This window comes from Diadema antillarum, unplaced genomic scaffold, assembly GCF_040938485.1.
Source record: "Diadema antillarum isolate AM-2024a unplaced genomic scaffold, OU_Dant_1.0 scf00000028, whole genome shotgun sequence".
NCBI lineage: Eukaryota > Metazoa > Echinodermata > Echinoidea > Diadematoida > Diadematidae > Diadema > Diadema antillarum.
The window spans coordinates 4,044,777-4,068,842 of record NW_027270917.1 but is presented as its reverse complement, the minus strand read 5'-3'; the positions used below and the strand labels follow the sequence as shown (position 1 = coordinate 4,068,842).

Here is a 24,066-nt window from a genome sequence, read left to right as displayed (position 1 = left end):
CATGTCAATAATTACTTTCATTCTGTTAAAAAAACTCTTTGGCTCTTTCTCATGACGTGAGTTTCATACACCTTGGTCTTGCCCAATCATCGATAAAAGATATTCATGTACTACTTTTGGAGATTTATAATGCATTACAAAAGTGTCAGCTGTGCTGCTTAAACAATATTCACAGCCATTTGCACCTTCTTGCTCTGAACACTTAGCATGGCTTTGCTCTCATGTCACAGATAAATGAAAAAAAGAACGCAATAAACCCCCAAACGATATCCATTACATTTTAATTTTACCACCATTAGCAGCCACTGCCAGCTCATTTTTCTACACTCCCCCGATAATGCATAATTACCGTCTTTGCCGCACATGCAGTAATTAAAGTTACAAGCATAGGAAACCACTTGATGTTAATGTTCTTTTCAGGTAGTTGTGGTTGCAGATTATTTGAGTGCTAAAATAAAAACAAAAAGAAGTTCAATCACACAAATGAAACTTGACTTTATATAACTGGTTTGCATAGTTCTTGTCCTGCAAAGTAGCATAGAAGCTCAGTGAAATTCTTTGAGCACACATGCACCTCTTTCATGTCTCTGTGCAGATCAGTCTGGTCGAAAGTTCGCTTGATTTCCTGCATGTGTGCGCAGTGCCATGCATGTTTCCTTGTGTTGCATGTACATGTGCGTGTGTGTGTGTGTGTAGATATCGTATAAGTAAGGATCCCCTTTCCCAAGCGCCACTGGCAGCACAGATCACAATTGCATACTGTAGGAGCATCAGCAGAAACATTACATCGTCATTAAAGTGGGCACTTATAAAATTTAGAGTGAACTTCCCATCCATCGGCTGTGTAATGTGATCATGATCCTTTTGATCTTGCTTGTAGCTGCACTACTTGGTTGTTGATAAGTTATCCAAGGATGGAAATATATTAAGTGACCTATTGGATTTCACACCAGGCTGTGACAAAAATTTCTTCACTTTAATTTGTCTTTTTTTTTTAAGTATGTGATGATGGAAATTCAAGAGTTCAAACCACGTTGACAGTAATGTAAAACACAATATTTTTGCGGCATGAAATTTTTGCGAATTTAAGCCGACAGCATGAAATTTTCGCGAGTTGCCGCTAACATTCAATGCATATAGTGTAGGCAAGAACTTTTCCCATGCATTTTAGTTTTGCGAATCTCGGCTCTCGCAAAATTCGCAAAATCAAAATGCACGCGAACATTCGTCGTTTTACAGTATACAAAATATACCATACAGATTCAAAGAATGAGAGCACTACAGGCTATTAAACAAAGAGGACAAGACAAAGTCACCTACAGGTATAGAGACTGATGTACAGGTACGGATGATGATGTACAGGTATCCAGTCTGGTATAATCATCTCGTTGGCATGATGAAGACGTAACGCGTGAACCAGAAGTATCAGTTTTTGACATCAGTTTTCATTCAGTGATGATGACTTTCACACTGTGAAAAAAATGTGAGAGCAGACAACTACATGCACAGATCACTCACACATGCCAAGAGAGGGAGAGAGATAGACAGGAACAAAAAAGACCAGGAACATGGGGGGGGGGGGGGGGGGGGGGGGGGGGGGTAAAGAGGTGGAAGATGGAGGGGGGTGGGGATGGGGGGGGGGGAGGGAAGGGAATAGGCAAATCACAGGAGACATGGGTCACCCAGTGACCAAACATACACACAGCTTTGTTTGCAGAGATGGTGATGTGTTGCCGTGGAGAGGCACGAACCCCCTACGGACGATGAATCCTCCGTACTGCTGATGCTTAATCAGCTATTGATGCTGATTCAGCAACTCTCTTTCTCTCTCTCTCTCTCTATCTAACACACATACACACTCTCTCTCTTACTATCTGCCTCTGCTCTATTTCTTTTAAAACGCACTAAATCTGGCCACTTGACAGCTTTGACGACACAGAAGAAAAGTAATCACCATTTTCTGAACTCAATTCATCACTCCATCTTATTCTCCCCCCCCCAAAAAAAAAAAAGAAAAATGCCTATTCCCCTATTTCTCATTTCTATTCCCTAAACAGCCCAAACAATTTCTCATTTCTATTCCCTAAATAGCCCAAACAATTTATCTTTACTCTCTACTACCTAAATTACAGTGTAGTTCCTCTTCATCAATTATATACCTAACTGGTTTGTGATGAAGGAATATCTACAGCCAAAAGCCATTTGTTATCCTTTCACCTATTGAGTATTCAACAATAATGTCTGGTTGATAATAAGCACCGACATCCAATAAACTGTGTGAAACATTTGTACCTGCTGGGAAGCAAGTAATGAATTTGTCACTGTGATATGATGGCTGCTCAAGCATCAAAGTCTAAATCTATACTTTTCCCGGCTATGAGCAAGTTGGGACTTGACAAGCTAGCCATTCTGCAGTTGACTGAATTATAAACAGAAAACTCCTATTGGTTAAAACCAATCAGTAAAACAATACTGATAATTCATTTCTGAGTATGACATTATACTAAGAACTGGCAAAACACAGGTGAAACTATTATTCCCCCCCCCCCCAAAAGAAAAAAGATAAGAAAAATAAGAAACTAGAAATGTCGCTATGGCGACTGATGCCTCCGCCATAATGCATGATTCTCCCAATAGGCGTATAGTACAATGTCTTCACAATGTGTGATCCATGACAGTTTCACATAACTGGGAAAATATTGAAATGACAGGTTTGTCAGAAATGTCTTGAACTGGGTTTGCTATAATTTTCTAAGAGTGCAGGTACACATATTTGGGGAAGTTTGGGGAAGTTTATGCATTGAGTAATTTCCAAGGTATGAAGAAAGAGTGTGATGATGGTACAATATATATATATATATATATATATATATTTTTATTTTATTTATTTTTTTTTGGGGGGGGGGGGCATTGGAACCTGGCCTTTGACCCTTAACCTTTGACCTTCTGGCTGGAAATTTCCCGGAGAATCTCCATTAGGTAATGCATGTATTAAGTTTTGAAACTAATAGTGCAAGCATTGCATATTACTAGTATATGAGGGAAATAGTAAAATTTTGAGGAGTTGACCTTGACCTTTGACCCCTGACAATCGACCCATGACCCCTAAATTCCCTAGATAATCCCTGCCAGACAGTACATGCGTATGTACCAAGTTCCACGAAGATACATTGAACCATTTGCAAGAAAAGTGATATTGCAACATTTTCACCTAACCTTTGACCTTTTGACCTTTGACCTTATGACATGAAACTCTCTCTGGAGAATCTTTACGCAGTAGTACATGTCCACACCAAGTTTCAAGAAAATACCTTCGGGCATTGCATAGATATGGGGGAAATTGCAACATTTTGTAGCATTTGACCTTGACCTTTTGACCTTTGACCTCTTGCCAATAACATTGAAATCTACTCAACTAATTGTCCCATCATACATCATCCTTTGACCAAGTTTGGTGAAAGCTGCTTCATCCAATTTTGAGTTATCACGTAAACAGATAAATTTTAGGATTTGACCTTGATCTTTGACCTTTGACCTCTGTCCGATTTCACTGAAAAACTAGTCAAATAATTGTCCCATCATATATCATCCTCCAATAAAGTTTGGTGAAATTTGCTTCATCCAGTCTTGAGTTATCGTGTAAACGGATACAATTTCATGACTTGACCTTGACCTTTGACCTTTAGCCGATTTCACCCAAAATCTAATCAAATAATTGCCTCATCATACTTCATACTTGGACCAAGTTTGGTAAAATTCCAGTAAATATTACTCAAGTTATCGCGTAAACGAAAGCGGACGGACGTACGGACGGACGGACAACCCGAAAACATGCCTCCGACACCACTTCGTGGCGGAGGCATAAAATATATATTGAAGTTATAAAAATCTGCGAAGTAAAAATGACTTGTAGGATTGTATTTAATTATTTCTGTCAGTCAAATCATGTAATACATGAATACACATGATAAATCATGCTGCATAATTCTAAAGACATATGAATTTCCTTGTGCTTCAGAGACTTGAACCAGACATCTGCACTCTTGACTGTAGCCAACTAGCAAGGAAGCCTTTTCTGTTTACCGCAGTGATCAACATTTTCACATCTCAAGCTGATAGCAGACTATACAGGAATAGGTTACATTGCCTAACAAAAATACCCCCTATCCACCATCGCCTTCTAAGTCTGCAATACCAAATGTTTTTCGGGCACCAGTGTTGACGAGAGATTTTTCTTCCTTGCAAATGTCACTTATGGTCTAATTTGAAGACATAATCTCGCACCACTTCGAGATGGCCGATGGCGCTTAGGGGAGCATACGGTATTTACAATCTGCACCCATTCCCGAAATAAACTTGGGGAACAATTTGGCCGGCCCCTCTCACAATGGTCTGACGCAAGTGGAGTAGGGAACAAACTGGAGAAAATTATGTCGGGCAGAAGGGCAGCACCCCCCTATTGGATTTCCCTCCGGACTGAATTGGATTAAGAGTAGCGTCATCTGTGCATACTTGTGACATGTCAACACCCTCAATTGAGCTCCAGAATTCGAAAATGTTGCCAATTTGCAGCTGGGTCAGATGGGGCTGGTGAGTGTCTCCACTCTAATTAAGGGAGTTTTGGGTGCATCTGTTGTCTTCTAAGAAAAAGAATTTCTACAAATCAGACTGGGTGGGATCATGACTACTAATCCAATTGACACAGAGTTTAGAGCATTTCATGCTACAAATCTGGGGCATGTATGATATACTCTAACACATTCACTAACATATCATATCATATCGTATCATATCAAAATGAATTGATTTTACATGTAAACCTGATACCATATCTGCTGAGCTTTACTGGATACTTCAGGTGAGCCTCAAATGGTTTGTATCACATGTATATTAAACGTGCCAAGTGAAAGTGTTTATGGGTGTGTTTATCAACTCACTTCTGGCACAGAATCAAGGTTTCCAAACAACTTTCAGGGAGTTTTGGGCAGTTGATAAAAACAAAGATATTTTGATTATGGGGTTACAGACACGTTTTTGAAACGCATCCAATCAAAAAGTGTGATCACAAATGCTTTTGAGCCAGAAACATGTTTCTGTAGAGTTGATAAACACAAAGTCGTTTTGTTCGGACCTGCCCACGCCAACCACTGCACGCCTACTAATATTTCCACTCCTCAGGTCAAACTGCGCAACGGAGCTGTGCAGTGACAAGGTCTCCCATTCAACTCACAACAGAGTTGATCAACACAACAACTAAAAAAATGTGACACGAAAGGCGTTTGCAAGTTTACGCGCTTTGATGGCACTGGGTATCAAAAAGCGTTTCAAACATGGGAAAGTTGATAAACGCAGCCTAGCTGACCAATCCACCAGCTTCGGATCCAGCTCACTGAAAGTGAGGTTATGATTTTGCACTAGCTACAACTCTGAGAACTACAATGTCTGACTGGAGGGGTAGAGTGTTTTAACTCTTTGTACAGGGAAAATAAAAGGTACATGGTACCACACATTTGTCTCATACATGATAATCATGCAGAGTCTTGATTGTTGGAAGTTGAGCTAAGGAGCTAAAATATCAAATTAAGTCTAACACAAACCACTCAGCCAACACATCTTCCCATAAAGGTGCAACTACAACTCATCATTTTGCCACAGCCAGTATTGGGGGTGGGAGGGGGGTGTTCAAATCATGGACAAAGTGATTCATATTCAAGAACACTAGGAAGATTCAGAATGATTTGCAATAGAGAAAAGGTGCAACTTGCTATTCAAGGTGCTACTCGACACATCTACAGATTCTTGAATTGTGTGACTTGACTGCATGTTTCGATATAAAATATATACTTTTTGGGGTCATTGTAAAAAAAAAGAAGGAAAATGGGGGAAAATGGGGTAGGGTCAGGGGTGTATAATCATAGACCTGTACACCAACCCCCCCCCCCCCCATATCCACACCTAACAAAACAAACAAACAGACAAACAATCAAAAAGTTCCATGGTTCCTGATGTCTGTAACTGAAGATCTGAATTTCAAACAGGAATTTGCCACGCTTATTTTCTATATTTACATGCGGTAATTTATGATTCAGTAGCTGTGGGTCACAAACTTCCTTCTAACGTACGTAGAGATAATAGAATGCACATCGTCTTCAGTTTATGTGTCAGCAAACAGGGAAGTTCCTCCTCTTTATAGCAGTCAACTTTTACAGTTACACCAGTTTGTTTTATAATATGTTGTATTCATTTTAAGTCAGTTACCCTATTAAATCTTATAAGTCAACACAAAAGTCAATTGTATCCTACACATTCAGAGATACTGGAGCAAGACTGAAAATCACACTGTTAATAAGCCACATTCTCTATTTGCTTAACCCGTTGAGGACTGACTGATTTTGCTGTAACATGCACTTCCCATACACACCTGCCCAAGTATTTCTGGGACTCGTCTTCAATGGGTTAAAATGGGATACCAAGTAAAGAAGGGCTCCTTAAATATAGAGAAAACTTCAGAGCAGGAGGACTTGCCCACCTCAGTGATACAAAGAAATATCAGTCTACATGGCAATAGCATGTTGTTCTGCATTATGTAGTCTTACTGGTCTGAAAATATTTACTGGGCTAGAAAAACTGGAGTACTGAAAATCTTCACATTGTGTGTGACAGAGTTCATGTTCGCCATGTTTTCAGTAGGGATGTTTGTTTGTTTGTGTCACTGTAGAAGTATGACTAGAAATAGACACAATTTGAGCTGAAAGGCTGTCAGGGCACCATCATCAACACCTCAAGGTCTTGAAGTGCAATTTGTCACATGCTCAAGTTGGCTATGATGAATGGATTGAAAGGAAGTACGCAGCAATGGAATAATGAAAGTTCACTACAAGTTTTCGCAAATATCAATGCTGACCACAATGCGTTTAATATGCCAAATAGAAAAGGCATGGTGCCTGTGGCCTGAAAACAAGCTTTCCATAACCCAGACAAGAATCTCCCCTAAATTTCATATTCGAACATGTCTCGGAAGTGCATGTTATATTTCATAAAGCATCTACTGCTGGGACCTTGTTACAAGGAGGTCGAATAAAACATAACCCTCCCAAAATAAGGCTATTTTGCTGGTCCCAGCTCTTTGTTACCCTTTGTTGGTGTGTGCTGATATAGCGAGAACTCTGATATAATGAGGTAATTTTGTCATGGTCTCTAGATCTTCTTTATAACAAGTCCTTTCTTCTTCTTCTTCTTCTTCTCTTTTCTTCTTCTTCTGCTTCTCCTTGTCCTCCTTTTTCTTCTCTTTTTCAGGCAATTAACAAAATTACTTTGCAAGTTCATCTCTAGATGGCAGCATAACTTTCAGATTTCATACTTTAAAAGAAAAATCCACATCTAAAAGCCAGTGCCCAAGAACTTGCACAGAACCCTAAACATAGCCATCATAAATTGCATATCAAGTCATGACAAGTCCCAATTCACTTTTGTCTAATAATTTCCTCATGTACCACCACCTCAACAAAGAAAAAGAAAACAAGTTTTACTAGACATTACTACAGTAAGAAGATAAACATCCTTGTATGGCTCATAAAATACAGTACTTAGTTCATAGTATGCAGACATGGGTAAGCCCCATTCATTATTTCGAGAATACACACAAACAGGGTGAAGTTCACATGGCATATCATGAGTCTGAGTATAATATACCGAAGATATTGAAGGTTATCTCTGGGAGAAGGGATACCGCAACACAACAAAAATAAAAAATCAAAACTAGAATCTAATCTTTTCTTTTCATCACTTGTCACTTTAATGAGAGTATAAATTTATAAGAGCAAGGATAATCAGCCGCCAACATGAAAGAGTACTTAAGGTGTAAGTATGCCATTGACTCTTCTTGCGTGGATCCATGAAGGATGTGAGGGAGGAAGTCAACTTCCATTGTGGTTTTCTGAAGCATCACATCACATGCAATGGTGAAACTAGCGACTGAAAAGACACAAATATTGGCATACAAAAGAAAATTTCTTCAGACCGCCATCCAGAATTTGGTGATCAGAAATTCTATAGAGAGATCCAGGAAGTTGGAAGAGAAAGTCCAGGCAATGTACAGTTTGTTTGCTTGTTTAAGCACAAAGCAATGTCTATTCACTACTGAACAACTTTCACTGTTGTACAGGCAACTCCCATAATGACAGAGTCCTCTGGACTGGCAATTTCCTTCGTTATGGATATCAGAATTTCACTAAAGCCTATGAATAAAGTATGCATATAATTATACCTAGAAGATGATTTTGAGACCTGAGTTTTTACTTTGTTGTAACAAGAGTTACATTACAATGTTCGTTATAACGAGAGTGCACTGTATTGTGCATCTCTGAGAAGGTCTGTCTGTAGTGGTTCCACGACATACAGGCTGTATGCTGCGGACTGCGACAATTGTGGACCATGAAATATCTGCCTGCTGAAAGCCAAACAAAAATTCTACCCACACACATAACCCTAACCCTAATCATAATCATCACATCAAACTAATCCTTAAACCCTATCACAACCCTGAACCTAATCCTAAGTCCTCGAAGAATAGAAGACCTGAGCAATTGTCCCAGGAGTAGCCCGTTGTGTCACTGCCTGTATACAAATATACCAGGCCTGAGAGGCTCTGGTTGAAACTATGTGCATGAGGTGACTTCAGTAGCACTATTTTCTGAGGGGCGCAGCCCCGAAGAAAATAGTGCTACTGAAGTCACCGAAGGCACATAGTTTCAACCGGTGCCTCGAAAAATTGGCCTGGTATATTTGTTTTATATCCCTCCCCATGAATTTAAGAGTATTCGACTGCTGGTATTCTGTAATTTACCCCTTTTTTAACCCTAAAAAGACTGGGGGGGGGGGGCTAAAAGGCCCCCCCCCTCGACATTTCGCGCGATTACTCAGCAACACGCAATGCTCTCGCCGCGATGCTCTATGACTTTTTTCTTTCGAGTTTCCCGCACATTTTGACACCAAATTTGTGACGCCCGGGGGTACGGTTCTGAAGTTACATAACTTTTTGTACATGCACGTGAGACCGAAAATGGCTCAAAAATGTGATTTTGTGTACAAAGTCAATACAAATTGAGTTTTATCACATGGTTCATATAAATATGCTTATTTTTACTCTCAATGGCTAAAATCAATTTGTTTTAGTAGTATTATGCTTCAAAAAGGGTCTGCCACAAATTTTGCTGAAAAAAACAACAAAAACAAAAGGTCGAAAAAACAAAGAAATACATAAGAAATTCATAAAACAATAAAATGAATAAGAAATTAATTTTGATACCGAATTTTTTTTCAAGTACATTTGCTAAGAATGCTACAAAGAATATATAGACCAAAAATGAGCACTTTTGGAGCTTTATTTACTGATTTAGATAAAAAAGTCTGATTTCTCGCATAAATTAGCATAATTAATCAAAATAAAATAAAAGAAGACTATTTTGGAAAATTTAGATATACGATCTTGTAGATTACATCGCACACTACCAAATTTGCCACACTTTACCACACTTGCAAATTTCTGCGGCGATTGCGCGATCCACGGCCGAGATCTTAAGGGGGGGGCCCTTTAGGCCCCCCCCCCCCCCCCCCCAGTCTTTTGAGCTACCAAAATAGCCCAGTCTTTTTAGGGTTAAGGGCATCTTGCTTTACTTTTCCAGAAGATTGACTAGTCATTCACGCTCGGGAAAGCATCTCAGCAGGAGGGCAGCGCGTACGTGTACTATGAAGAGACAACTGCGCGCTCAGCCGCTTAAGTGTACTCGGTGCATTGCTGTACAACGTACTGGTAAACATGCGCAAACTGCAAACTCAGTACGCGCTTCATACATGCAATACGCCTATCCGATCTGTCAACAAGTACGTTCGGTTGCCAGTGCGGTGATGTGCGTGCTCGAGCTGATCAACGGTGTGACTGTGAGCTGCAGTTGATTGTGTTTTCTGTCGTCTTTCTACCTAGCTGTCTGTACATGAATATGGACTATCATTTCCTGTTAAAAATGCAAGTATACATTGTAAATTTGGGTAGCATTCAGTAACAGCATATAAGGTTAGATTAGGCACTGGAAAAATTCTAGCAATTAAAGCATCGAGTGCCACTGTAAATTTGTGCGATTCGTACGGTGTTCTAACGTAAACAGTTAACAAGTTAGACTCTAACTAACTCGTTAGACACTCTAAAAAATAATTATTAGGAATGAGATTACGGGAAATAGGGCCTACTGTTAGACAGGTAGAACTAACGTTAGGCTTAACTAGCGCTAACGTTAAGCAGGCCTACTATCTACTGCAGTTTCGTTTGTCAACATCTTTTGGGTGGGTTTTCGAGTTAGTGAACTGCGAGACCAACTTTCAAACGGCGAAGCATGAACTCCCCAAAGGCCTACGGTACGTCGAAGAACCCTAGCTTGCTTATTGTTGTCTAATTATAGATCTACGATATCGCCTACTCTGTTGTAACGTAATACAATTTTTTCTTTTTAGATAGAATGAGGGCTTTATAAGAGTCTCTCTGAGTCTCTCTCGTAACCTGTGTCGCATTGAGTGTATGCGTGCCTTGTGGTTCTCGCGAAGTGCAGTGATCTAAGGCGCCGCGATACCCATTCATTTGTACATGAAATCTCTCGAGAAGCGAAGGTGCTGCGATACCCATTCATTTACACGTGAAATCTTTTGCTTCGCTTCGCAACGCGAAGACTAGAAAGACTAGGATATTTCATATTTGTGTGTCTGTGTAAATACAAGGTATCGTTAAAAAAAAAATACAGGAGCTCAAAGATCTTTAAATGATTACTGGCTACCATAACAACTGCTGATTGTGGAGACAGGCAGAGTTGGCCTGGAGCCACAGGCACCAGAGCAGTGTCATATAACTATGTGAACATGATTTTATTTTTGGTTGCAAAAGAGCAGCTAAAAAAAGTCTGCTTTACTAACAGTAGCAAGCCAATGGAGTAAAACAGAGTCAAAAGGGGTCTGAGCTTTTGATCCTACTAAAGCAGGGGTGAGCAAACAAAAGGAGAGGTAGGGCCAGTGAAGATCCCAAGGTTCATCTTGGGATTACCGGTACAGCTCACATACCCTGAAGACCCCACCCTGAAGTGGTGTACTGATGAGGTATGGTCCTAAACAGTAAAGGACAAGTTCACCTTCATAGACATGTGGGTTTTGTGAATGCAGCATTATTAGTAAAACACATTAGTGAAAGTTTGAGGAAAATCGGACAATCCATTCAAAAGTTATGAATTTTTGAAGTTTCGGCTCAGTCGCAGCTGGATGAGAAGACTACTATAGCTTGTGATGTCACATGCGTACAACGATATAAAGAAAGAATAAAGAAAATTCAACACATTTCCGCTTTTCTCGCATAAAGAAAAACACTTGACTTCTCTCTTTCAGAAAGCAGGGGGAATAATATTACCCTTGACATACGTAAGTAACAAGTCGAAGAAAATGTGCACTTTATTCAAAAAGTAAAGTTTTGTGAAATTCTCTCTTTATTTTCATTATATCGTTGTACGCATGTGACATCATACACTGTGATAGTCTTCTCATCCAGCAGTGACCGCGCAGTTACTTAAAAAATTAATAACTTTTGAACGGATTGTCCAATTTTCCCCAAACTTTCACTGACGTGTTCTACTAATTTTTGTTGCCTTCACTCGATCCACATACATACAAGTCCATGAAGGTGGACTTGTCCTTTAAATGATATGTGTACGTGTACATTCTGTCTGCATGTACGTGTAGCCATACATAATTGATCGACTTGGGTGAATGCAACGGTTTGATGACTGTCATTGTTGTAGATGGTGGCGACACACTGACACATCTTAAAAGGCATGCAATCAAAAAAGTGGAGGGTGCACGTCAAGTCTGTATTGCTTTCTGTGTACTTATAAATGTTCCAAGGATCATGTTCTTGGTTAGCTGCGTCAGTTTACATTATATAACGCCTGGAGAGATCCTTGTCATTTGATTGATTGTTTGACATTGATCATTCGGCCCATTTCACTATGACATCATCATCCAAGATGCAATTGTGGGTCCATTTACCGTGCAATTTTGGATCCATACGATTTGGTCCATTGCACGCTCGCTGAGAGCCCGGCACACACGCGCGTAAAACGGTTGCGTTTGCAGTGTGTGCATGCGACAGCACGCTAGCGTAAAGCACTCAGCGCGCACTCTCGCGATCTTAGATTCTCTCTTTGTTTCTAAATTGATAAAACATCAAATGACAAGGATCTATCTTAGGCGTTATAAAACAAATAATAAATGTTTTTCATTCGTGCGATGGACAGAATATTTCATTCGGTGAAAGATGAAATGTTGATCCATTCAACTCGGCTGCGCCTCGTTGAATGAATCATTTCATCATTCACCTCATGAAATATTCTGTCCATTGCACTCATAAACACATTATTTGTATACTATTCACCATTACAACCCGAAGCACCAACCATGCACACTTCCATGTCTATTTCCCATCATTTTTTGCCATGGAACGACCACCTCTTTATGGCCTACAAGTAATGGCAAATTTTTTAAAAAAGTGAGAAAAAAATGAATAAATAATCAACTGTGCATCACTGAGCACTAATGATCAAATGCTGGCAACCTTGCAAAAAGCAACATCAACATAAAGAGAGCTATCATCGTCATCAGATGGATGAAAGTGGATGTAGGTCCAATAGGATAGACCTGCTGTCTAGAATCAACTTACAGGGGAATGAAACCCAAAAGTGAATGTTTAAGAGTGCTGAATACATCAGTAAAGTTAATGAGGAAAACAGCACAATTTGTTCAAAAGTTATAATGAATTTTTCAAGTTTCAGTACAGCCATCGCTGTTTAAGACTTAACTACATGTCACACATGGACAATGTACAGTTGAACAAAGAGAATGACTTGAAAATTCAACATATTTAAATTTTTCTGGCTTAATGAAAGAGCACTTGCCTCTTCATAGAAGGCAGGAGAAATGATTTTACCCTCAACATACATGTATGTCAGTAATAAGTAAGGAATGTGAACTTCTCACAAAATATAAAATTTTGTGGAATTTTGATTAATACTTTTTAAATACTGTAAAAGTGGAAATTTTTGCGGTGTTGAAATTTTTCGTGCATTTCGCGCAAGCCGAAAATAAAAGCACGCAAACATTTTTGCTCGCCATGTATATGTTCAAGTAGTTGATGTCTTGATTCCGCGGAATTAAAAACACGCGAAACTCTTCTTACCCCGCCGATCGCGAAAAATTAGTTGCGCGAAAATATCCACTTTTACAGTATATATTTCTGTCCTTCTGTGGCATCATGAATTGTTGTCATAGCCTGCTTACTGTAATCCAGAGACTGCAGTACTGAAACATTAAAAAAAAAAATCACAATTTTTCAAATGGAGCGTCCGATTTCTCAAACTTCACCAATGTGTTCTAGATACTAATATTTCGGCATTTACTCAATCTACAAATTTAGGTTTTATTCCTCAAGTTGTGACTAGAACTAGGGACATGACAAGGGAGCAAAGTGTATTATAGAGAAGATGGAATACAATATGAAGCAAGTGAGACAGAGCAATCAAATTGAAGAAAATTGAGAGACAGGATTCAAATTATAGGCCTCAAAATGATCCATGTGCATCAGTCAAGTCATTCATTTTTTAACTGTAATTTCGTAATTTCAATTACTGCACTAATTATGCTGCTATCAGAATATCACTGCGGATTGTGAATATCATTCATTACCTTGTTTAACGAATTAAGTTTCAAAGGCCAAGCATTGCCGGGGTGTCAACTGGTAAAGCAATTCTGTCCCACATTTGAAATTGGGAGCAGGATGCGAAGAGTCATGCTGTGTTCAGAAGTGTCTACATAAAGTTCTCCATGTTTGCAGTGTCATGGTCAACAGAAACTACATCTTTTAAGTAGTCTTCAAAATTTTTGTGTCAATACATTACAGCACTACACAATTAAAATATAATTTTTTTATTCCTGCTAAATTAGTGCAGCTTGTCAGCGCAGGTGTCTGCTCTAATGAGCATTGGTCTGTTCTTGATTTTTTTGTGTGTGTGTGACTAGATAGATGCTATGGTTTGATGCTATAAAAGCCAAAAGAAAGACCAAACTTACAAATATGTGATGACATTCCAAAGCGCAATTCTGCTCGTGCTGCACCTTTATGCAGTTTCGTTTACTCTTAGCAAACACAGCATGCCTGCCTCATTTTTGAAGCTCTTCATCATCTTTTATTTATAATCTTTCAATTTTCAAATGTATTTTGGGTCAATCAAAAACATGAAAATATGGTTTGATAACCATTGTATACAGCGCTACATTGCAATGCCCAGTTCACATTAACATTTTGAGATGTTTCAAAGAGCCTGATCAGTTAGAGATTGAAATCTCCCAAGAGTACAGTATCATAGGCATAGATATTTTAGACAAGGAAGTGGCATTAAATAGCTTTGATGTTGGGACTTTGGTCTGTGGGTTTGCCATGGCAGTGGCATTCAAATCTCTTAACAATACATTTAGAAATTGTTGAATATCTTTACTGAAGAAAGGAGATCCATCTCTGCTTTAATCTGTGTATTTACTCAGAATATTGGGAAGGCCTTTACAGTATAATGTGTTTTACACACACACACACACAAAAAATTATGAAGAGAATTCAAATACCGGTACATGCCGTTTCTCATTTCCAACTGTGGATAGAACAAGTAAAATTCATTGTTTTCTGATGTAGTGGTACTTAAATACTAATATACACTGTTATTAAAACTGCAATAGCACATCTTAAAACTATCTGCCATGTACCATATTCAACTTTGCTTGTTCTATCCACAACTGGGAAAGAAAGCTAGTCCTTTCTAGTGTTCTACGAAAATACAAAGATTACAGTGTGCAAAATTCCAAAGTGATGATATAGACTTTAGAGCCATTGTTTACTATTGGGAGCAGTGATTAAAAACAACAACAACAACAACCCCAAAATTGATCACATTTGATGCATAGTAAGTTCAGTTGTATCACAAAGACATCCTATCATCTGCAAGCTTTCCATGATAAATCTACAATCTGAGTTATGATACGAACATGCCACTCACTCGATCAGATGTTTTCTGGCCATTAACCACGCAAACATTGCATCCCAGCAATCACTAATTTAGTACAGATGTTAAGTACAGTACTAAGAAACTACATGTGCCACCGTGAACAATTGCTAACCATTTCCATCGAAGTTTTAATCAAACAGTCAAAAGCAACATGATTTTGGGTGGCCAATGGCCAGCGGACCATCACCAATTTCGAACCCTGAAAAGCATACTAAACACAGATATTTTGACATACTGGTACACACCTCTGACGCATACTATTAATAGCATCCCCCCTTCTCTCATCCAAATCTCACATTTACTTGCACACTTTCAAAAGTAGTGCTCAGTCATCTAAGGCATCTAATCCTTTCATATAACATATTTGGTCTATGGGCCATGATGACAACAAAAATCACTGATTTAACAAACAATCTCCCAAGTTGTAATGTACGGTACCACCAGGTACTGTAGTCTATCATTTATTATGTCATTCACATCTACAATTGTAAAAGTTATCTAGAACCTGCTAGGAATTATGATGTTGCAGGCTTGCAGCCCCAGATTGCAGTAATTTATCACTTAGGTAACTCAATGTCCATATTCGGGATACAGTACATTTTCAAAGTCCCATTAATTAGCAGAATGTTTGTGTCATATTTCCATAGTCAAGTTATTTAGAACCTAGGCCTATGGCGCCTAGTGGTGCAACAGCGATGTACACTGTATAGTGAGGTGCCCGCACCTCGTCAGGGGCCCGAATACCGTCACCCCGCTTAAAATTGTTTTAAGCGCACTAAACAAAAATTTATGCCCGGGACTGTGTTCAGTACGCTTGAAACTTGGCAGGGCTACCACAACCAAGCAAATTTTGGTGAAAACCGAGCAGTTTTTCGCGAAAATCTGAAATTTTAATTGGAATAGGACCCTACGTGTTATAAGTATCACCACTGTCCCCGCACGCATCTTTTACGTGTATGTCTATGGGAGCATCACGGTCACCTGCACGCGTCTTTTACGTGCTTTGTCTATGGGAGCGCGGGTGACGAGTTGCGGGCCCCTTCCTGAGAGCGCAACTTTTTCGCATCGTTCGCGTTTGACGACGATAGATGCAAATTTTCGATATCGATCAGTGAGCTTGTGATTCCATTGGAATTTTAAGCATTTTTCCTGTATTTGAGTTGAATTTCAAAGAATTTCAGTGGCGAAATGTGATTCAAATATGCGCCAACATTAACTATGACGAGGTGCGGGTCACCCAAGTATACTGTTTAGAACCAGGTCTTCTATCTAGAACACTGTCCAAAAAGACTTAAAGGGAAAGGCTAGTAACTGATCAATGGGAATCAGTGGAAATGCTGGGAGATGATTGTTCCAATCCTTATGAGATTCATTCAAGAGTTCATTGTATATTTATTGTTGTGTGAAAATGATTTGCTTCAGAACGGTCTCATATTCAAGTAATGTGCAGATTAATGCTCCGTCACTGACCAGGGACGCTAACCTGGAAGCATTAAACTGCACATTACTTGAATATGAGACCATTCTGAAGCAAATCGTTTTCACACAACAATAGATATACAATGAACTCTTGAATGAATCCCATAAGGATTGGAACAATCATCTCCCAGCATTTCCACTGATTCCCACTGATCAGTTAGGCCTACTAATACTAGCCTTCCCCTTTAAGTGCCAACATGACATGGAAATGTTTCTCATTTTAGTCCACACTTGTGTACCACGCCAGGGCCCATGGTACACGACTGTACTGTATTGTAATGTAGTGGCACGACTTTTAATTAACTACACTGTTGAAATTCAGCAATGTCTAACGTTACACATAGCTAGCAAGCAAGCGAAGAAACGACCGGCAGCAACACTCACTTCCCCCGAGCCGAGCCCGCGGAGTATTCACCAACAACCGGCAGATATGAGCCAAACACGAGCAACGAGTCGAAGCTGATAAACAATAACACAAGCAATTGTCGTACTTCGTCGGAGCAGTTTACTTACCGGTTCTTCGATGTAACTGTATCAAATTGTCAACCACTGGACATCAGTCCCGTATATATCGTCATGGGTTTGGATTGACGAGCGTTTCTTGAGACGTCCGCTTTCCAGACTGACCTGCGACTGATAGGGCGATGTCAACGATTACGGTTGAGGCAGCACGTACTGCTGCGCTGCTGGCTGGGTGGGACGAGACGTACAGGCTGGCTTGCTCACCAGACGGCTACGCTGCGCTGCATGCTCTGCCTGCTCCTGAAGCTGTTTTCGCACACGTACAGGTACGTACGCAAAGGTTCCGTGGGCACAAACGGCACGGAGGCTGTGATGTGGGAACTGTATGTTTGAATAGCGGGGCCGGCCGGCCGGGGCTCGGGGCCCCTAGCCAGCCAGGCCAGCGCACCAGCGGCAAGAAACTTTTTCCCCAGGACAGTGCAACGCAATGCGAGCGAATTGATCCCCGCTTCATTAGGCCGCCGATGATTTCATGCGATTAATGGTTTATAACATGAAGACAAAAAGGAAGTCAGTTAAAAACACAAGAGTGATGAGAGCTATTTTTGCTACAGCACAGCTACAGGATAGCTTTGGTTTTCCTCAAAGCCCTAAAGTGTCAAAACAGTACAGTGCCGTTCAGTAAATAACAAAAATTGTGAAAAAATAAACTTTCGTAGTATATGTCTACTATGAAATCACATATACAACAATGAGGCTTTTTTCACCACTTTTCCTTGTAACTGTTTTTGATAACTGCACCTGCAAGTTGACCACTAAACTTTATTTTCTCTGTCAGTAGGTCGCGGGATTCTGCTGTACCAGTGAGCAGCTGTTTTATATCAATCAATATTAATAAAATTATGGCTTTCATACATTTTACTTCAAGCCTCTTTAAAAACAAAAAATATTACAAATTATGCTTCAGAAAAGAATGCCAAAGTATGTGCTCAAAGTGATTGTAAATTCTCACTCAGTATTACATGATATAATAGGCAAGTCAAATTATAAAAAGACAATGTCAACCTACTATGCCAACGCATAGAGAAAAATAATATACAAGCAAGCAAAAACTTCAGGATTTGTTACACAATACAATACATGGGTTTCAATTTCAGCTACATCAAATGTTCAATTATTTAACTGCACAAGTACCAAAGGAATACAAAGACATTGGCTTTTTACGGTTTTTGTTTTGTTTTGTTTTGTTTTGTTTTTTTACAAATATTATGTGCTGTACCTTCACAGGGGACCTGCATTGCCCCTGGGCCCTACAAGGTCCAAGATGACCCACTCTTTCAACGAGTCAATTCTCCCCACATTGAAATACCTTCTGCAGTCCCTGCAACATAAAATTGTTTCTCATTTGAAAAAAAACAAACAAACAATAACAACACCAAATCCAAAACAAAAACAAAACAAAAAATCATTCAGCACACAATTTTGGCTAATGTTGACCATGATAGGAAAAGATACATGAAACACACACACACACACATACACACACACAAAAAAGAACAACCTGATATTTGATACGTACATCTGACTTTATTACAAAACATATGTTGCACTAAAATTATGTCAATATCCACAAATTTTGCATCATGATGCAAAACAGGCATGTTGCATAAATATAAGCCTGCCAAATGACATGATACTCTACACTATGTACACTTCATACAACACATTCCAACAATGACAAGAAACATCTTAAGAGAAGGGAGCATGTGCCATTTTTATCAATACAAGCTTTGTGTTATGAATCAATTGTTTGTATGAGTTAAATACGAAGGTCCCAAAATACATAAAATCCACATTTCTTCAATAAAGATTTATGACCTTATGAACAGTTTACTGTCAAAATGTGTTGGTTGTAGAAATAAATGTTCATGGGATCCAATGGTCTATGCTGTTCTGACGAACAGTTTCCAAAACTGATAACCAAATGTAGCTACATGCTTTGTGAAAGCAAAAGAAACAGAACATGCTTATTATCATATCAATGTTCCATACTGCTTGTTTGTGAAATATTCTCATCAGTTTATACTCTGCAACCACTATGTCATCTTTTGCAAAAGGTGGGTAATTTTTGCAGAAATTTTCTTTCCAGTTCTGCAAGTTGTTGGGTTTTTTTTTTCCAAGCAGCTAGCTTATCTGCTAAATTTTGCAAAGTTCTCGTCACTACGTTATAAATAATATAACTTCCTCACATTGGCAACCATTAAACTGTGTCACAATTCATTTCAGAATCTGTTTTTAAGGCAATGATGGGATTGAAATATCCCATTGCTGGGAAAAATTTACCTGTGACACACCTTGCAGGGTTCGAAATTGGCGATGGTCCGCTGGCCATTGGCCACCCAAAATCACGTCGGACTAGCTAAAAATCATAAAATTCTGAAGTAACTAGTCCGTCTGGCTAGCCAAAATATTGCTTCAGTGTCAAAATTGATTCTAAGTAGTCCACCTGGCTAGTTAAAAAAAAAAAGTTAAGTGCGACCCCTGCCTTGCCTGCTGACCCATTGAATGATCTAGAAAAACAGCAACAAACAATAATCAGATTTATCATTTGCACTGCTGTTAGAATATCATATTACGTAAAGTAAGAAACGAAAAAGAAAAGAAAGAAAAGAATCTGCAGAGACTCCAACTCTCCCGTTTTCGACGGGAGATCTCCCGCCGATCAAAATCTCCCGTTCTCCCACTTATGATTTAATTTCGCCCTGGCTCTGTGTCTCCCGCTGGAAAGGATTTCTTACCTATTGCTACAGTATATTGAAAAAAATAAGCCTTAGACAGCACCAGAGAGCATCTAGAACCCTGGGAATTTGGCGCTTTGCACACATCAACTTGGAATCTCCCGTTTGCTAGGGGTTTCAGGCGGGAGAATCTCCAGATCAGAAGGTGCTTTGGGTTGGAGTCTCTGAATCTGTGTTTCTTTGGAGCATTTGACCATTTAGTCTTTTTTGTTTTTCACCAAGAGTCAGGATTTGTAAGGGCATTTGGACTGTATCACAGAGAATTATACAGCAGTCTCCACATGATCGGATAATAATAATAATAATAGTGAGACTCTTGTAGAGCGCACATTTCTACCTAAAAAAGATACCACTTTATCAGGTAAGAAATGCTCAGCCAGGCCCAAACCGACTATATGGAGAATGCTGTGTTCACATCTTTACATTTACATCTCAATGTTGCCTGAAAAGTGTTAACAGCATAATATCACTTCTTCAGTGGCATATCTACTGGGTCTCATTTAGTGCACATCTTGAGATGCTTGCATACACAATGTCATATAAATTTTGAAAGACACACTGTACATAAAATGTCAAGTCTCAATCAGAACATTTGGCACTTTGGTACTCGCTAAAACCTAATCCACATCAAAATTTGGAAATCTCTATGTGTAAAAACATGTACTTTCAAAATTATCCTGAATTTTAGTCATTGAATTTCCACTCAGTATCAAACTAAACTATGATCTTCATCCAGCTCATTTTCTTTTTCCCTCTTCTGCTGATCACACAGCAAACATATGTAGATATCAAATGATGAATCATATCTAAAAATATCTCAGTCCAACTTATTTGAGTGTAACGTATGGTATCGATTTCAAGCTTTCTATCAAGAGTCAATGGTACTTGGACGACTTTGATGCCACGCAGAAGATATCGAATGTGAAGGTCTTTTCTCTCCCTATCTCCTCTTCTCCCCTCTAAGCATTCATATGTCTGTCCAATTTCATTTCTCAGTTTCTCCCCCTGTCTTCTGCTCTCTTTCTCTCCCTCCCTCTCTCTCTCTTTTTTTTTTCTCCCTCTCTTTTTGTCTAACTCTCAATAAAACATTTTGGACAGAAACACAAAGATTGTCTTCATTGTAAATGACTTAAATGCATGAACTTAATGCAAAAGCTACACAAACTAAAGCAAATACTATTTCAGCCAGGCAACACATCGTAAAGTACATATGTAAAGTCAGTCAATGAGGGTCACTGCCTAGTCAAGATAGACATAGCACGCTCTATTAACTTCCATAGCCACAGGCACGCTGTGGACCTACTAGACTCCTTATTCCATAACAGAACAAGAAGCAATATAGTATTTGGTTTATAAAGGACTTAGAACACTGCCATTCATTTAACAAAGAATGCTCGTGGTCCACTGCTCATACATCTAAACACCACATTTTCTAATTCCATTATTGCAGAAAGAAAGAGTGGGTTCCTGGGTCTCCAACTCAACTTCCCTCCTCTTTGTTTGCACAGGAGGAAAAAAAAAAAAATCTCATAACTTCATAGAATCGGTTGGCAAAGCAGTTTCACTCACTTTGTTTTTCATGTCATGATGATCATACTAGTGAACTTGTGACACGCATATCAATCTATGCCTGTACACATCACATGCCTTTAATATGTATGTCGTCTTTGAGTGTTCAACAAACAACCATTATACAACCTTAGCATCTGAAGTGAAAACTGCTAATGTGAAACAACACAACCACATAACTACAGGATACTTGTATACATTGTATGTGGTCTTAAATTTGTCTCCAGAGAATGGTTGATCATGCACAAAAAGAGTCAAGGGAGAGCAACACGAATTACTAGTGCAGTATTGTGAGGTCATATTTCTTTCTCACTACATGGCAGCAAAGTGACTGGTTCCAATTGTGAGGTAATATCACTTCCATATCAAAAACGACAGTCACCAAATTCCCTGTCACTACTAACCCCACAGAATGGAGGACGTGGGCTACAGACTGAATGTGAGCTGGACACGATGACTGGCTTCATCTTTGAAGATGATGTCGCTTGCCACGGGTTGGTTAAAAATGGAGCAGATTCTGTGGGGCTGAGGACCGGAATGCCAGAATTTAACATTGTGAGGATCTCTCACACCGATACAAGATAGCATGTTAAAATGTTTAAAAGGAGATGAAAGACACTGGACTCCAGAAAGCACTGGAGCATCAGAACACCAGAGAGCAGCTTGGGGGTTGTGGTAGCACAGTCTGATCACAGGATGACAGAACTTTGCTCTCTGAGTAAACCTGTGACACCCCCTGCCCCATCCCTCTCTCTTCAGAGGGATGAAAGATGCTGGACTCTGGAGAGCACCAGAGTATCGGAGTACTGGAGAGCAATTTGGGCATGGTGATAGTGCCGTGCGGTCACAGGATGACAGGACCCTTCTCTGTGATTAAGCCTGTGACCGCCCCCTCCCTCCATGGCCCTTGGGTGGGGGGAGGGGGGATGAAAGACAGTGGTTGGTCTGTGGGAGAGGTCACTGCATCCTCTCATGCCTTGCTGAGGCTCTGCATGTCCTGGAGGACGGTGCCTCTGAACTTCCTCTCCAGGTCCTTCATGTAGTCAAGGTGATCTCCGACATGGAAGCCATCCAGACCATTCTCCTGCAGGGTTCATGGGGAAAAGGAATGACAGTAGTCATCATCATTACCATCATCATCAGAAGCAGCAGCACAACTAGCAATTAAAAGTATATTAATGGCATTAGTACTTCATAGATTACCTTAAGATTATCTTCTTTACCATCATCAAAACTGTCATAATCTTCTTAATATTTTCATAATCATACTCCTCATCACCATCAATACTGTCAAAACCTTTCTTAACGTTTCTATAATTACCTGATAATCATCATCGACATTATCATAATCTTCTTAACAGGTATTGTTGATGCTGCAGGGAATCCTCAATGCTTTAGGCAATAATGCAATAAACACCATATCCATCAAAACTATCATCATCACCACTTCATTATCAGCAAATCATGAACTCATGCCTTGTACCTAGTCCCTCTACAAGACACATCCTTTTCTCCCTCTCTTCCACTTGAGGAACACCTCAAGATCTCAAGTGAAGAATCTACACCTCCCTTCCACTCTCTCTCTTCCACATGAGGATGATCTCAAATGGCTTAAACGACTGATCTACATCTGATCTGCCATTTTCCCCCAATCTTTTAGCCTCACTTCAAGGAAGATATCAAGTAGCTCAAGAAACGAATCTGCATCTCCTATTCTATCTCTGCCACTTTAGCAAAATCTCATACAGATTAAATTAACAATTCATCTCTGCCATCTTTCCCTATCCTCTAGCCTCACCTTGAGGAAGACCTGTAGCTTCTGCTGCTGGGTGTGGAGCAGGATCTTTGGCTGCATGTAGCGCAAGATGGCCACGCACAGGTACACCTGGTAGTCACATCCCATCAGCACACAGAGGCACACGTAGAGGCAGATGTCGGGCCAGTTCAGGAAGTTCCAGAAGCACTGGCTCAACCATTGCTGGCAAATCTGAGACGATGAAATTGGAATTGGGTTGGGGTGGGAGGGAGACGGAGTGTGGGGGAGGGGCGGGGACGAGGTTTGGGATGGGTACCGGATAAGTGTTTCATATCAGGTTAATGATTTCGATAGAGCTTCACGAGTATGTACACACATTATACATAAACAAGGAAAAGTAGAAATTACGCGGTGCGTAATATATGTCCCCGCCGGAAGTAGCATTTAGTAGCAAAATGTACAATATAGGTAAACAGATGAAGGTCAAAGGTCAAAGAAGTCAAAGGTCAAAATTCTATGTAGAAGTTTTGAAGCCCTCACCTAGTGCCATCACATAAAGCAAACGGAATCGAAATCGGGTTAGAAATGGCGAAGGAGTAGCATTTTGTAGCCAATGTACAATATAGGTAAAAAAATCAAGGTCAAAGGTCAAAGAAGTCAAAGGTCAAAATTCTGTGTAGAAGTTTTGAAGCCCTCACCTAGTGCCATCACATAAAGCAAACGGAATCGAGATCGGGTTAGAAATGGCGAAGGAGTAGCATTTGGTAGCAAAATGTACAATACAGGTCAAAAATCAAGGTCAAAGGTCAAAGAAGTCAAAGGTCTTCTGTGTAGAAGTTTTGAAGCCCTCACCTAGTGCCAT

The 24,066-nt window shown here is 39.7% G+C and overlaps 2 protein-coding genes across 2 annotated transcripts in view; both read right to left on the bottom strand.

Annotated features, from left to right (window-relative positions):
• Positions 1–17,274, bottom strand: part of LOC139737209 (copine-3-like) — a 139,223-nt gene extending 121,949 nt beyond the window's left edge. The window contains exon 1 of the mRNA XM_071647888.1: positions 17,133–17,274. The gene's annotated coding sequence lies outside the window, so the exon portion shown is untranslated. The remainder of the gene's footprint in view (positions 1–17,132) is intronic.
• A 5,093-nt stretch (positions 17,275–22,367) lies between these two features.
• LOC139736854 (protein broad-minded-like) overlaps positions 22,368–24,066 on the bottom strand; it is a 29,468-nt gene continuing 27,769 nt past the window's right edge. Inside the window, exons 29-30 of the mRNA XM_071647520.1 lie at positions 23,247–23,435; positions 22,368–22,532 (exon numbers count right to left, since the gene is read on the bottom strand). Of these exons, the coding sequence (XP_071503621.1) occupies positions 22,419–22,532; positions 23,247–23,435 (303 nt within the window). The 3' untranslated portion in view covers positions 22,368–22,418. The remainder of the gene's footprint in view (positions 22,533–23,246; positions 23,436–24,066) is intronic.